Source organism: Pteropus alecto, unplaced genomic scaffold (genome assembly GCF_000325575.1).
Source record: "Pteropus alecto unplaced genomic scaffold, ASM32557v1 scaffold5, whole genome shotgun sequence".
In the NCBI taxonomy this organism is placed as follows: domain Eukaryota; kingdom Metazoa; phylum Chordata; class Mammalia; order Chiroptera; family Pteropodidae; genus Pteropus; species Pteropus alecto.
The window spans coordinates 4,732,158-4,749,284 of NW_006441953.1; the positions used below are offsets into that span (position 1 = coordinate 4,732,158).

The 17,127-nt window shown below is 32.2% G+C and overlaps 1 protein-coding gene across 2 annotated transcripts in view; it reads right to left on the reverse strand.

Annotated features, from left to right (window-relative positions):
- Positions 1 to 17,127, reverse strand: part of TBCK (TBC1 domain containing kinase) — a 159,761-nt gene that overhangs the window by 63,980 nt on the left and 78,654 nt on the right. For both annotated transcript variants that reach the window (XM_006918893.3, XM_015595020.2), the window contains exons 21-22: positions 9,799 to 9,835; positions 8,657 to 8,818 (exon numbers count right to left, since the gene is read on the reverse strand). In XM_006918893.3, coding sequence (XP_006918955.1) covers positions 8,657 to 8,818; positions 9,799 to 9,835 — 199 coding nt within the window. The remainder of the gene's footprint in view (positions 1 to 8,656; positions 8,819 to 9,798; positions 9,836 to 17,127) is intronic.

A 17,127-nucleotide genomic window follows, 5' to 3' on the forward strand; every position in this document is an offset into this window, starting at 1 on the left:
CACTTTAATCTTACATCAGTAGGGGTCCTGTATAATAGGGGAATACAAATGAAAGAACTGCATGTCTCAGACCTAATTTAAGAAGGTGTCTCCAGGAGTCTCCTCAAAGATAAGAGAGGAGAAGAAAAGAAGGATACCAGAAGAAAATTTAGTCTCTGACTAACTTTCAAATTGTATTTGTCATTTTGTCACTCAAAATTTCTAATAGTGCCTCAGTTCTCAATGTAGGTGCCCACAAACATATTAAGCACATATCTAAAACTTTACTATCTTTCCTACTAACATGCCCACTCACCCATGCTCTTACGTGCTCCCACTATTTATCTTAGTTAAGGTACAAAAATACATCTTCACACCCAACATTCCACTGGATTCCAAATCTTATTGATTTGGAATCAATAAGAGCAGTTCTGAGAGGGAAGATGAATTCTCTCATTGAAAAAATTAGAGACTAACCTACAAGTCAATCAGGTAACTCATTGGAACCAGGAGGTAATATCACATGTAATTAAGATAACACAAGTTAGAAGTGTCAGCTACAGTTAGAGGAAACCAATGGATCCCCTTTAAATAATTATGAATGCTCTGGGTCAGTACAAAATATGATAAACCAGTAATAAGATTAATTATTAATTATACACATACATACATATACACTTATTACACACAGATTCCTTGTATGAAGTCAATTAATATTTTTTTAATGAACAGATTTTTTTTTAACAACACAATTTCGGTTATACAGTCTAAAGGGAGAAGGATGGTATAATATGCTACTGGCTCCTACTTTAATTCGCTCAGCCTTTCAAATCCATGATATGTGCATGCTATTACTGGCACAATTTGCTAAGCATCTATCATCTCTACCGCTTAATGCCTACAATGAAGTGAGAAATAAATAGGAAATGCAATAAACATTACTGATATATGGATATTTAAACAGTTTTCTATTTTTAACATAATGGTCTTCATTATTTAGCAGCTGAGTGGATAGATACAATGATGCAAAGCAGCTGGTGTTGATAACCACACACAGCACACTTCGTCAAAAAAAACCAGTGCAGCAGCTTGAAAGATTTAGCACCAGGTCAGTAGCAGCCATTGTTTTCTTTTTCTTTTACACTTAATGGTGAATCAGAAATAAAACAGGAGTCTGATTTATTTAGACAACTAGAACCGTGTAATCAAGTTCAATAAGCATTTTTAATGTGACTGACAAATGTTTGTATTGAAGGACTGAAATGGTTTGAAGTTTTCAAAGTAATTAAATTCAAAACCTTGCAATAAAAGAAAATTCTAGTTATTTGCTTTACATTACATAATATTTAATAACTAATCATTAAGAATACTGACATATTATTCCTCTTCTTTTTCTCTATTAGTTTGTTTTTATTTGTTTTAACTCAGCACACTCGCTGCTCAGTTAGAATGTACATGTGTTACTTTTCATTCTATTGAAAATCACCATTTAAGATAAGCAGCACACTGGATTACTTTCATTTTTTGAGTAAACATATAAGGCTAGGTAGAGGAGGAAGAAATGGTACCCATGAGTATTATATATTATTAAAATATGAACCATCTATAGACAATATATGTTAAATGTCACTTTTAGGTATGATACATTTTAGTCCTTACATGATCCATCAGCAATATATGTAGGGACATTTTCTGACTTTTATAAGTTTTTGAGTTTGATTACCTTTAATATACTTCAAAGGTGAAACATTTTTGTATATTTTAAGTGTTTTGCAAAGCCAAGACACATATAAACCCTCAAGAAATTTTGAACTGCTAAAAAAATGTTCAGAAAGCAGAAACCTTTGTCAATCATAAAGCAAATAACTCTCCTATAGAAAAGAGCCTTCCTATTAGATTATCGAAAACTTAAGACCAGGTTTAAGATGTATTAGTACTCTAACCTACTCTCAATTTTCAAGGTAAATAGAAAATTCCAATCGACTCTACCCTTACTTTTCATTATAGTTGCCAGTACATAAGAAGTCTTTCTTTCCTTTCATTTATTTTTTTTAAAGTCAGAGTCTTTAAAACAAACTGGTTAGACATTTATAAATTTTTATGAAGTGATCCTCCCGATTACTCTAGCAGCCACCTGGCATTACACACAACCATCACGATAATATTGACTATATACTCTATGCTACACTCTAAGTCCCTGTGACTCTTTTGTAACTACTAATTTGTACTTCGTTAAAGACTTAAAAGAAGGCTTTCTTTTAACTTTATAAACTATTTACATATTGCAAAATTAGTGGTATGCTTCAAGATCAACAACTAAATCACTGTTATGAGAATTCTTCCAGCTTCCTAAAATCATCTTACAACTTGAGACTTTACCACATTCCACTGACTTTGTGTTTTCCATGAACATTTATTTTCAGCTTAGAAGTCATGTATTCTAACATCTGTTTTGAAAATTTCTCCTTTTCTGTAAAATAATGCAGCATCCCCATCCGTTGCCCTAAATAAGGCTGATATAATCTAATGAGAAAATATATTTTCAGTTTTTATTCCAGTGACTATACAATTGTGGTAATAAGATCAAATTAACTACTCTCTCATTTATCCTTAACCAATTTTAAACTATTAATTATATAATACTTGGTGGTGGAAAGGAAGACCATAGCTAAAATCTCTATATTTAATTTCTATAATGACTGTCCTTTTGCAATTCCATGAGAATACACTTAGAAACAGACATGCATTAACATCATATAGGTACAAACAGAAAATGTGAATAAGTAGTGGATTCTCAGATTCAGGAAAATGGTATCAAATCTCAATGGGATGAAAACACAAAACCTTTCTGGAACAACTGTACTACTATTGCTCTATTCTCTCACCAAATCGGTTCTCCATTCTATATCTGGTTAAGGGCTTAAAAAAGGAATCATGGATAATTATTGAGGCACTTATGTTAAGAATCTTTTGCTTTCGTTCGTGATAGAGCTCCTTGAAAGGAATGCTCAACAAATATCTATACAGCATTTGTATTTTGGTACCTGATGTTATTTTCAGTGATATTTTTCATTCAAAAACATTGAAAAGAAAGAAAATACCTCTACAAATCTATTTTTAAAATATTTGTAATGTGGCCTACAAGATCCTGCATGATTATTCTTTGTCTAGCTCTCCATTCTCTTTTCTAGCCACGTTTCCTTTTGCTCTAAGTACTCTGTTCCAATTTGAGTTGTCTGGTGGTTTTTGAACATTTTCTTCCCTCTGTCTAGAAGATTCTCCCCCTTTCTCCACTTCCCACACCCCAGTGTCAATTAATTCCCTAAGTAAAGTCACTTACTTAGGAAAGGTTTCCTAACTCTCCCAGACTTGGTAGCAGCCCTGTTATAAATTGCTACTGCTTTCTGTAGCACTCATCACCATTAGAACTATTTATTTAATACAGGGGTCACATATTATAGCCTACTGGCTACAATCAGTTATATTTGGCTTAAGTTTTACAGTTTTTAAAAATCTGAGCCACTGTTTATAATTGGGAGATTACACATATATATTATGGTAACCCTATTTCATTTATATCTACCCCTAAACAAAAGCAAAAAAAAAAAAACCTGTTAATTGAAAACTCAGATCAATTCTCACTGGCTTTCTTCTCCTCTTTATCATCCAAGGGATTATCAAAAGTACCTTCAAAAACCTATAGAATTTCATAAATTGAATTGAACTTCCTCCTTACTCATCAATTTCCAGTTCTATCTTGGAGATAAATAGAAAAATAATGTGGCATGCCTATAAAGAGTTTGCATATTTTAGTACTTTGCTTTATTTCTTAGATTTTATACTTTGACTCATTTTGTTTCAGTCCCAATGTATTTGTATGTTACTTAAAAAAAAAAAGCCTGGATTTATTATAGATCTTAGGCAATCTGGCACATAAGTATGTTGCCCAAAAAATGTATTGCTTTCAGGAAATATTCCATGCTATGCTAAGTAATGAGAAAGACTACATTATAAAAGTGCAGTCAGAACAGCTAAGTAGCTTTCCTAGTTACTCAAGGCACTAATGCAATATTTTCAAGGAACCAGTAAAGTATTACATAATAGTGAGATGCTACTAGTATTTTTCATGTATGTTAAAAATGAATCCTATTGTAAAGTATACAGGTGATACTGAAATAAAATCTTCTAAAATTTTATTTAAAACATTTCCTTTCAATTAAGCTTCTGTATTAAAACATATATTACTCAACTAAGATTTTTCAACCAAATGCTAATTTCTTCCTGCAAACAGAATATGGAACTTTTCATATGCTAAAGTCCCTTCACTATACAGTATTTTCTTCTAAAATAGATATATATTTCTTTTTCTTAATATTAAGTAACTCTTTTAATCTATAATAGTAAATTAAGTGTTTTCCCACATAGATTTCCCAATTTCTTTCTATAGGTTCTCTAAGAAAAACTTCTTTCCTACTTTTAAATATTTTTATCTTTGAAGATGCTCAGGGATACAAAGATATGCATTCTAAGAATTCATTCAATCATATATAATGGCATAAATATGTTTAATTAATTTTCAAGTGTACAAAGGAAATGCACCAACGAAACAAAACAAAAAAGCATTTAAACATCTCAGCTATTATAAACTCACTCTAAAATTATTACCATTTTGGTTTTATTCAGATTATCAGATTCTTCTTGAAAACTGCTTGAATCTAGCCTCCAAAATTTTTTTTAAAAGTCAGCCACATGAACACTGTAGCAGAATAAAATCAGAGAGAGCAGGCTGATGGATCACAGACCTCAGCCTGTAATGGGGCTTAAAGGGAGATAACCTTGGAAACTGTTCTAACACCAGTGGCCAACATCCAGTATTGGATGGCGCTATGAAAAACTCAGTATTTCTTCCAAAATACCCTGCCACTATTTTTAGATTGAGAAATGCCAAGTGTACTGCTCTCATAGTTATTTCCTCTAGTATTAAAATGACACACATACCAATACATGTCAGTAATTTTAACAAAATTTTCTAGCACTACTTGTACTTCCTTGGAATGTAACATCACATATATCATCTACTACAAGAGAACAGAAGTTGGAAATAATTTTTGGCAAAAATAATAATGCCTTTACTATTCATTCTTCAAGAATTAAGGGGATAGTATAAAGTGAAGAAAAAAAGGAAAAAGGAGAGGGAGCTTACAAAGATTGAATGTTACGTATTCTTTACAGATTTAAAATTTTAAATACTACATGTACCTAAAAAAATAGTTATTCATATTTGGTACCAGGTTTTGTGTCAGGTAGATTATATATATTATCTTTAGTGCTCATCATTAACGCTAAAGCATCTATTATTATCTCTCTCATACTGAAACTTTCATAATATATAAAATTCTTTCCAATGAGATTAAAAACTTGTCCAAGTTCACAAAGCTACTATATTCCAGAGCTGGAATGTGAACTCATATCTATGCCACTCTACAGACCACTCTTTTAACAGAACAACACTGAGAGTTTCCCAGTCCACACAAGTGGTGGTGGTAGGACTCAAACCCGTATCTGTCTTGACTCCAAAGTCTGTGCTCTCTATCCACTATGCTATTCTGTCTCTGAGCAGTGAAAAGAGAGATTTTTCTTAGTCATAATCTACACTTCACAATGAAGGCTTACTTGACTTCTATAATTCCTCAATTGCTTTTGCTAACAAGGAAATCTATATGATCGATATCTACCTGTTTCAATAATTCATAGCAAAAGCCAAATGGGTAATTGCTGCATTTACACTACCAATAGGAAAGCATGCCATGAAAAAAAGAGAGGAAAAAGCATCATCATCATAATAACAACATTAATAATAATAATCACTATGCAGCACTTGGTCTTTGCCAGGCACTGTTCTAAGTTGTTTAGCTATACTGATTTATTTAGCATAACCACCCTGTGAGGTAGGTACTATTATCATTCTCATATAATCAGAGTTAAGGAAACATAAAAAAAGGTAAAGTCATGTCCCTAAGGTTACATAGCTGTAAGTGATAGAGCCAGGAGCTGAAATCCAGATGATCTGGCTCTACATTCCATGCTCTTAACCACTAGGCTAGGGGTCCCCAACCCCACTTCCCTCACTGGGCTACAGAGCAGGACTTGCATGGTGGGCAGGTCAGCCAGGGAAGCTCATCTGTATTTGTAGCCACTCCCCAGCACTAGCTTCACTGTCTCAGCTCCACCTCGGTCATCGGGCATTAGATTCTCATTAGAGCACTGGTCCCTGGTGCCAAAATGGCTGGGGACCATTGCTAGGCTACAGGGCCTTTCTTTGTAGAAAGAAAAACTAGAAATGACTACTTTTTAAAAAGCAAGCCTATTTTGTTCATAAGGCTACCAACAGGATGGTGTTGCCATCATATTACTGTCAATAAATGCTTTGAACAGTAAATTTGAAGTGAATTCTTCAGCAAAGAATTTAAATTTGTTCTGATTGCTTACTTATGCCTTTAAACTCAGTAAAGTGGGGATTTCAATAAAGTACAACATATATTTAGTGAATTTAAAGTCAGTGTTTAATTCTAACCTATCTTTCTAACCTACCTTATCTACAAAGACTGTCTCAAGAATTAAAATCAAATATAGAGTTTATATATCAATCCTTTTTTGTAGACTTAAAAAAAATTAGCTTATACATTTCAAATTGTTTTTCAAGCATATACCACGTAATGCTTTGCTTAGAAAACGTGCACTCAGTATGTTTGTGTGTGTATTAATCTGGATTCACATTTTAGGACTTCCCATGACCACTTTCCAGTTTCTTTGGGCGTCAAGCACAGTTAGGGGACTCGACATGATGAAAAACACATTTCTAGATCTGTTTAGGAAAGACATCCCAAATAAATGCACTCTGATTAAAAATAAAACAAAACTTAGGTGAACTTAAGGGCAAAGTTTGCATTTAAACTTTTTTTTAAGTCATATTTTTCTTACAAACTTTTTTCTTCCTTAACATAAATCATATATAGTGACCAAGTAAGCGATCAGCCATAATAATGTCACTGAGCATCAAGGCAATTCATATCAATAGAAAGGATCATATTTTCAAAAGTAAGTAAACTTTACCTTTTAATGAGTAAGAGTGAAAAAACATATACTATTTTCTGATTTGAGAAATAATGTTTTTATTTTAATGAACAAGCAGAGTTATCACTAATATGTATATACAATATGAAAACAGATTCTTTTGCCAGTGTTTAACTGAAGCATTTATGTACAAAGTTAAAAAGGCACTAAATTTGCTAGACTTGAAAACACAAAATCAGCATTCCTAATATATATGTTTTTAGAATTGACCAGAAAAATTCTTTTAATACTAATCAATCATCCTGTTTACTTTGACATGTTGGAAATAACAGGAAAAAATCTTTCAGGTACAGACAGTTTTCCTAGTTTGGAAAACTAACTTTTCTGTTAATATTCAACACCAAAAGAAAAATAAAACATTAACTTGATTTTCATAAAGATCTCCAAGGAAAAAGTAATATAAGAACTAAACTGCTATTTGTTCATATAAGAATAATTTAATTAAAATTTAATAAGTTAGAAAGCTGATGGTGATATTTTTAACTTTGGGAGAATAAGGAAGGAGAAGTTTTAAATAAATCTAAGCATTTTTGTTATTTTCCCAAAGAGGATGATTTTTAACAACAGAGAAGTGGTGGAGTACCAGGTACAGATAATCCACTAAAAATAAAAATCAAGGTGAGCAGCAGGTTTATTATTCCTCTTGAGAGTGCTTAATAAATATATAATATTAATGTACCTTTTATTCTTTGTTTTTTAGGCAAAATTATCTTTTGAATAACTTCATTATGAGCAGTCACTTGTGCCTGCCTGAAAATATAGAGAATAGTAATCAACTCAGAAGAAGGGCTGGAACCAATGAAATGCTATTTGAAGAAAATGGAATTCTTCTACTTGAAAAACATCTTGGCTTCTGTAAAATGTAGTTTAGTTTTTTATTCCATAGATTGTTATATCCTAGGTAACCATGTTACTTTCATCTTTTCAACCACAGCGTCAAAGCTTAGATCATAGTTGCATTCCATATTTCTATCTGAAGCATTCGACTCCTAGATTTACAAATTCCTCACTTGTGAATACAATATTTAGCCTGACTTACTACCCTGCACTGCATGATGTGTTTTTCCTGGAGTGTGATTTGCCCTCCCAAGAGGATAGTGTTTCCTTTTCTCAAACTGTCAAATTGTTAGCAAGAAGCTATGGATAGGAGAGAGTAAAGTTCCATGTCAATTAAAACTCTGAATGAACATAGATTCTCAAACATCCTCCCAACTGGCTTTTATTTTCTGTCTATCAGCTGAAGATTAATAGATCTGTCCTAAGCAAAAAGGCAATTATGGCACGGCCATCAGCTCTTAAACTCTTTTGGTGGCATCACTGACATGAAAGTGAACCATAGTGAGCTAGAATGATCCTGTTTTGTATCTACAATGCTGGGTCAGCAGAAGAGGCAGTATTCAAGGGAGAGAATCCCAGAGAGGGATGATGAGGCTCAAACAGAAGAGATTCTGAGGGCTTGGATGATTATTTGTACAAACTGTTATAAGAATGTCTCATTATCTTCTAATTAAATTTAATTTAGTGATTCCATTTACATCTATACCTGGTAAATCCGAGAAGAGAAGAATGCACTCATTAAAGCCATTAGCCAAAAGCCGGTCCCGTAGCTGCTGAAGAATTGCTACTCCGATACAGAATGGAAAAGAGGAATTCCCAAGTAGCAAGGTATCCCAGAGGTGGAAAATTTTGTGCAGTGGGAATACATCTGTAAAATGACAAAATATAAATAAATTATAATAAAAAATAAAATAACAAAAATTTAAACAATAACAAACTGCTTTACTAGACACATGACAATTACCTTCTGGTCAAAACCATTATTTAAAAACAAATGCAACCAAATTGTTTTTATAAAACATTTATTTGGCTTTGTAAATTTATTGCAAACTGATAATCAGCTTGGTCAAATAGATGACTTTTCTAACCTTTGTTATAAATCTTGGTATAGATGTTCCATACATTACATTTCTTCCTAGAATTTTCCAGTTACATTATTCTAAGTTTATTTGTCTAGAAGAACTTTAGTACTGTTTTAGATTCAGCATTATTGTACTTCTATTATGCACTTTGAATAATTATTTTATTAAATTCACATAAAAAATCCAATTAGCAATTTTCTATTTTTCGAAACTTTTTTTTTTCATTTAACAATACTGTAGATATCTTTCCAGGCCGATGCATACAGATCTACTTCAAATATTGTATTCTATTTAGCATGTGATTATATTTAAGCAGAACAAGCACTGTATTAATATTTGTAACTGACTAAAGTATTACACATTCACGTATCTGTTTAATTTCTAGAGGAATTCTAGTTTAGGAAAAAACAAAAGTATTAGTTATTAGAAAATCTCTAAAAATTAAGCCTGATTTGGTTGTAAACGTTACCTTCCAAAACTTTACGTAACTACTATAGTTACTGTTAATTTTTTTCAATAGAGGGCAGAGATTTTATGAATGCCACAACATGTAAAAAAGGTTTTCATCTTGTACAATACTCTTTTTAATATTCAGCAGTCAGCACAATTGAAATTCTTTTCTATTCAACTCTATTACATTAGAATTACATAAGAATGCTTATGTAATTAAATCTGCTGATGCTATTGTAAATATAATATACTAGGGAAGAATGGAGCTGTCCTTTTGCTAACACAGTATCAAAAGGAAAGGGAAAATGATACTTACGAGTAAACATGGTGAGAAACCAAGGAATGGCATAGAGCTATGAGTGGAAAAAGAAAGGGGTACAGAGGATGGATGGATAGAGGGGAGATAAAAGAGATAATTAGAATGATTATCAATAAACTGAATGGTAAAGAAAGTTCTACACTTAGGTCTACTACATTGTTTAAAATATAAGAGAATATTATAATTATTACCATATATATTCTATTAAGTGATGATATCTATTACAAATGCTGTAGACGACAAGGGTTATTCAACAGAATGTCTTCATTTTAGCAAAAGATACACTCAAGACTATGCCTAGTCCAAATACAATACTAGCATGCTAATTTTAAGAGTGTAATTTTCAGATCGTATAAAAATATTCTTGAGATTTAAAGTGGTCCTCATTAGTGCTGGGTATTAATGAGTATTTTTGAGACTAGATGATACTTAATAAATGCCCAAAATGTCTCAAAAAAGGTGTAATGAAGCATATTCTTTCTGAGTAGGAAGCTTCATAACAGACTAAAAGCAGTAAGATCAAAAAATGAAATAATTTGGTCCTTTAGCTGAGTAACAAATTTATTTTCCCAAGTTTGCTGTGTAGGGATAAACACACACACACAACACACACACACTTTCAATTAATTTTGTGAAATTATGGAAGAAATCATTTTTAATTTCTAAAAGTAAAAAACCTTGTCAATAGCAAGTATCAAAAATCTATAATAATTTATGGAAAAAGATAAAAAGCTCTAATTTTATTTTACTTTCTGCATCAATATAGGCTACTATTAAATAAAGATTTCTGTACTGCCTATCAGGTTTAAACAAATACTCTTTTGAAATCTATTAGTTATAAATTTATGAATTCCATATGTCTTTGCATTGCACACAAATTAGTATTTATGTCATCAAAATGCCAGTCAAGAAATGTAAGTATAAATACACACGATATTCAAACCTAAGTACTGTATGTGAAATAAAACCCATTGCTCTACACAAGATCATCATTTATATATGTTGACACATCGACGGTCTTTTCAAGTGACATTACAAATGGGAGAACTGAGGAATATAAAGATATGCGATTTCACTGTAAAAAGTACGGACTATAGAAAACGATAAAATATAACAAAATTCAAACTCTTTGGCATAATTTAAGTTTAAAAACAAAGTCAGTAGAAATTAGTTTCATCATTAATATTCAACTTTTATTTCTTTTAAGGACATGACATATTTCATATTTCCCTCTACCCATCTGATCAAAGCCAATTGTTTGTCATTAGGAGTCTTTCGGAATTACTCCAGCAAATAGCTAACAATCCATTTTTCCACATACTGAAGAGGGTATGTATATGAGGACACTACATAACACAGAGAAAGAACCACTTGAAAGAATCAGAGGGAAAACTCACCAGACTCACACAAAGCTAGGAACAATTCATTTTACCAACATCCAGAATGAAAAAAAGAAAAATAAATAAAACAAAACAAAAAACCCCAGTAATAAACAAGATATCAGCATATTCAAAGAATATTGCCTTAGAAATGGGGCAAAATTATGCTCCCAAATTATGTTGCCCTGGTCTCACTTAATAAGCTTTAAAAGCAACCCCTTGAAAGGATCAAACTTTTTCAAAGTTACTTAACTATACCCCAGAATAAAGCTAAAGAATACTTATGAGAATGTAAAAATATCCAATACTCAACAATGTAGAATTAACAATGAACTAGAATCCAGTAAAACATACCAGTAGTGCAAAGCAACAGAAAAAAAAAAAATCCATAATGGGGACCAAAATCATTCAATCAAAATGGACACAGAACTGACATATATATTTGTAATTGTAGGCAAGGACATTAAAATACTTTTTATATCTGTAGTCCATATATTCAAAAAGCTAAGAAATGATCAAAGACATTAAGTAGAGACATAGCAGATACGAAATAAGAATCAAATCATACTTCTACAGGTGAAAAATGTAATGTTTGAGATAAAAATACACTGAATGGGATTAACAGCAGATCACACATTGCAGAAGATTAGTGAACTTGAAAACAAAGCAATAGAAAGTATCCAAAATAAAATAAACACAGAAGAAAAGAAAAAAAACACAAAAAAACCAACATGTCCTATGCATCAGCGAAGAACATCAAGTGGCTGAATATATGTTATTAGATACTCCAAAGGAGAGAAGATGGAAGAGGGAACCGAAAGTATATTTGAAAAAGTAGTAGCTGAGCATTTTCCAAATTTGATAAAAACCATATACAAGAACCCTGAATCTCAAGAATCTGAAGAAAACTACACTAAGGTATATAATGCTCAAATTTCTCAAAATCAATGGTAAAGAGAAAATTCTTACAATGTAGCCAGAGGAAAAAAGATATCAATGAGAAGAATGTTTTCTTGTCAAAAACAGTGTACAGCAAAAAATTTAAAGTATTAAAAAAAACCCCAACCTTTCGACTTAGAATTATATCCCCAGCAAAAATATTTTCAAAGACAAAGGTAAAATAGACTCTTTTGCACACACAAAAGCTGAAAGAATTCATCACCAGCAGTTCCACACAACAAGAAATGCTGAAGAAAGTCCTTCAGGCAGAAAGAATATTACACGAGACGAAAATCTGGATCTACGCAGAAGAATGAAGACTCAGGAAGTATAAATATGTGGTTAAAGACAAAATACTTTTATTTTTAAAAATCTTTTAAAAATTGACTTTTTAAAGCAAAAAATATAATTAATTGTGGGGCTTATAACAAAAACAGGTAGAAATAAAATGAGGGACAACAATAACACAAATGCCAGGAGGGAGAAATGAAGGTATACTGTTGTATTTATACTTTATGAGAAGTGGTATAATATTACTTGAAAGCAGATTGTTATGAGTTGAAGTATAGTATAAACCAGAATTTCTTAACTTTACAACTATTCACATTTTGGGTTGGAGAACTCTTTCTGGCAGGAAAGTCATTGTACTTTGCATTTTAAGATTTTTGCAGCAACTCAGCCTCTACCCACTAGATCCTAGGAGTACTCAGGCAGTATTGTCAAAAATGTCTTCAGGTACTGCCAAAAATCCCCTGGAAGGCAAAACTGCCCCCTGCCCCCTGTTCGAAGACCACTGTATAAACTCTGCAGAAATCAATAAGAAAACACAATGAAGAGGTATAGCTAATATGCTAACAAAGGAGATAAAATAGAATCACGCACATACAAAACATCCAATGAATCCAAAGAAGGCAGGTAAAAAAGGAAAAACAGAACAATGAACTGATAGGACCAATAGGAAAAAAATAACCAGTGGTAGATTTAAAGACAATGATATCAATAATCACAATAGTTCTGTGATGGTTAATTTGATGTGTCAACTTGGCTGAGCCACAGGGTACCCAGATATTTAGTTATCTGGGTGTCTCTGTGAGGGTGTTTCTGCATGAAATCACATATCGATCAGTAGATTGAGTAAAGCAGATTGCCCCCTAGTGTGAGTGGGCTTCATGCAATTTGGTTGAGGTCTGTATATAATAAAACACGGAGCAAGAAATCCACTCTCTCTGCCTGATTGGATATAGCGGTGAACAAAGCATAGTTCCAGCCTGTAGTGTAAGGGGCTTACACTTCATTAAGAGCAGTAGATGTGCATTATATACTCTCAATCCACTCCAGTTAGGTTCTTGCCTCTATCTCACCATCAAAACTGCTCTTATCTTGGTCATCAAAGATGTCTGTGTTGCTACATCTAATTCTCATTCTCAATCTTTCTTTACCAATTAGCGGAGTTTGACATAATTGACTACTCTCACCCTCTCTAAACATGGTTTACTCTCAGTTGGCTTCTGACTGTTTCTTCCCCATTTCCTTTGTTGGTTCCTCTTTATCTCCCTGACTTAAATATTGGTGTGCCCCATGTTCAGTGCTCGGACCTTTCCTTTTTTTCTCCAAATGATTATACAGTGTAAGAATTCCCATATTTATAGCTCCACCCAGACCTCTCCCCTGAATTCTAAACTCATATGTCCAAATGCCTACCTGACATCTTCACTTGTGTATCTGACAGATATCCATGTCCCAAACTGAGCTCCTGAGATGTCTTCTAAAATCTGTGCCTTCAAGTAGAGTCTTCCAAATCTCAGTTAACAGCAACTCTATTTTTCCAATTGCTCAGGTAAAAAACTCTAGAATCATTCTTGACTTCTCTTTTTCCTTCTTTGTACATTTGTCACCAGTAGTCCTGCTGGCTCTACTTTCAAAATATATCCAGAATATGAAACTTCTCACCACCCCTACCCTCAATTTTCTGATTCATGCCACTATCTTCTCTTGCCTAAATTATTTTACAATAGTTCATGATTAGTCTTCTAGATTCCATCCTTGCCCTCCTTGGCTTTCTCTTGACACAGCAGCCACAGTGATCTTGTTATGTTAGATCAAACATTTCACTCCTCTCTCTGCTCAATAACATCCAGTGGCTTTCTGCCACTAAAAGCTAAAGTCCTAACTCTGACCTCTAAGACTATGTAATCCGGCCCTCCAATTACTCTTTGGCCTCATTTCCTTGTTCACGGGGCTCCAGTCACACGGTCTCCTGGCTGCTCCCTTCACATCTTTGGCTTACTTCTACCTCAGGGCTGTAGCACTTGCTGTTCCTTCTGCTTGTATTGTTCTTTCCCTCAGTCCCTTAAGGCATTTATTCAAAAGTCACTTTCCTGTGAAGATTTCCTAGGTTATCCTTATTTAAAATTCAATTCCTCTCACCTGAACGCATAACATCTACCTCACTGCTTTAGTTTTTTTCTCCCCTTAGTACTTACCACTACCTAACATAACTTACCTTCTTTATTGTCTGCCCCTCACTAGATTATAAATTCAACAAGAATAGATATTTTGTATGTTTTTTTTTTTTTTCACTGATGTACCTGGAGTCTAGGATAATGCCTGGCACATTATAGGTCCTCAAATATTTGTTGAAAGAGTGAATGAAATATATAATGAAGACAACCAAAAAAGATAGATTAAAAGATCCAGAGTCATGAGCTATAAACTTTCTGGAGGAGTTTTCAAAGAATAACAAATTATGAGAAAACTAGTTAATAGATTAAAAGATCCAGAGTCATGAACTATAAACTTTCTTGAGGAATTTTCAAAGAATAACAAATTATGAGAAAACTAGTTAATCTTTCTTAGTCAACACATTAAAAAAAAAATCCTTCATATTAAATAGTAAAAAGTATTAAAAAAAACTTGAAATTTTAAATTATATACCATAACTTTGATAATTATGAAAAGTTATTACAAATAAGTGAAATGAAGCATATTCAATGATATTTGAATAATTAAAATTGAATTAAATTCCTTAATATATTATATAACAATTCCTAGGTGCTCACCAACACCAGTCACCTCTTACCAACTAAATTAAAATTGGATAAGTAATATATTCTGTGAGACTGTAATGCCTGTTATTTATTCTTTCTATATTTTCCCTTTTAAAATCTTAACTGATATTTTTATCTTAAATAATTTATTAGGATATTGGTACATCTTCATAATACAATCTTATAGGCAAAATGACAGAAAATAACATTGAATACTAGGCTGGTTCAGGTTTTAATTTTTAAAACAGCAATTAAATAATGAAATATTTTATTACAAATATAAAAATATATAAAATTAGTCTTATCACATTAAAAAACATTAACAGCTATTTTCTGATTTAAAGTTGGAAACTGAAACCCAAGGAAAAGAAATCATACATGCTTCGATTATTTTCTCCAGATCATGAAATTATGTACCCTTGATTTGCCATAGTACTAGTCTGCTAAAAGAGTCAGCTTAGTAAATACTGCCCCCTAGCAATATCAAGAAGAAATAATGATATTTAGCATATCATGAGGTTTTTCCATATGGGCTGGTAGTGTCAAAATTAGAAATATCAATAGGAAAAACAAAGGCAGGGGGCTCATTAATTTGATTTTGAAGAGCAGAAAATTATGGCTCAAAAACTTGGAAAATCTATAAAAATAAAAAAGATTAAAAAAGGAAATATTTCTTATAAGTAATCTTATGAACCTTTTGTCAAATAGATTTTTATTGACAAACATGCTCTCTCTCTCTCTCTCTCTCTATATATATATATACATATATATATATAATTATTACAAAAAGGAGTTCTTCTAATTGACTTTTTTAATCAACCTTTTTATGTGCATACCATATTTTACCTCGTTAGACACTATTTTTATATTTAAATTACTATAAGCCATTTATTCTTATATTTAAATTATTATAAGCCATTTATTTACTATAAAATAAATACATATTGACCATTAGTTTGATGCCTTGCAATGATTTCCTGCATTAGGGAAATGCAGAAAAGGATGCCTACAAACCAGCAGGTTTTCAAAGTGACAGAGACCATTGTATATTTTCTTAAAACTTTGAAACTCTGGACTTTGTGATCTGGTAGTTACATATCTCTTCGATAGTTGTGAAGATTAGTTAATGGATCTAAAACACCTGACAAAGTATGTGGCATATATCAGGCATCAGTATAGGAGTTACAATTATCATTAATAACAACCGAGAAGCTTCTGTAATAGGTAACAACCCAAAGGTAACCTCATGAAGCCATCTAACAAAAGATATACAAGTTTTATTAGAATAAGGAGGGTAGGGGTAGAAGGTAAAAAGAAGAGAATCCTAAGCCTGAGGAATTGTAGATGTTATTTTACAGATGGAGGTAAACTCATTTAAAGCTAGGCATAGCGTAAGAAGGCTGAAGTATTTACATCCTGTTGGCTCTCATAATCAACATTCCTCAATTCCATTTCAGCTCTCTGAGTTCAAAATATTTAAAATATTCTTACATAAAATCTTTTTCTTCTATTTTCCAAATTTTACAAGATCCTTTTTTTGTCTATATCTGACTACTGTCCTCTTAACTACATATAGTATAACATGGCTTGACACAAAAAATTCACAAAAATCAAGAAAATACAAGATTTGTATTCTAATTTACCACTTATTTTCAAAAGACCATTATCTTTTTCAACAATGAAGAAAGATGATAGCTTATGCTAAATAAGGATAAATTCAGTGAAATGGGAAAGGGTTTCATGTAAATAAAAAAATATGTAGTACAGGCAAAAGCAGTACTACAAAGCTCTTCTTAGTTAACAGTATTCTTGGTCTTCTATTGTTTGGAATCTTGAGGAAATGCCCTCAAGTACAAAACCTGTCTTTATTTCCATAACCAGCAATAAGGGGCCAATAGTCATAAAGTGAGGATTATAAATCTATAAGACAACGAAGTGATTCACAGAACTCTTTAGAATAT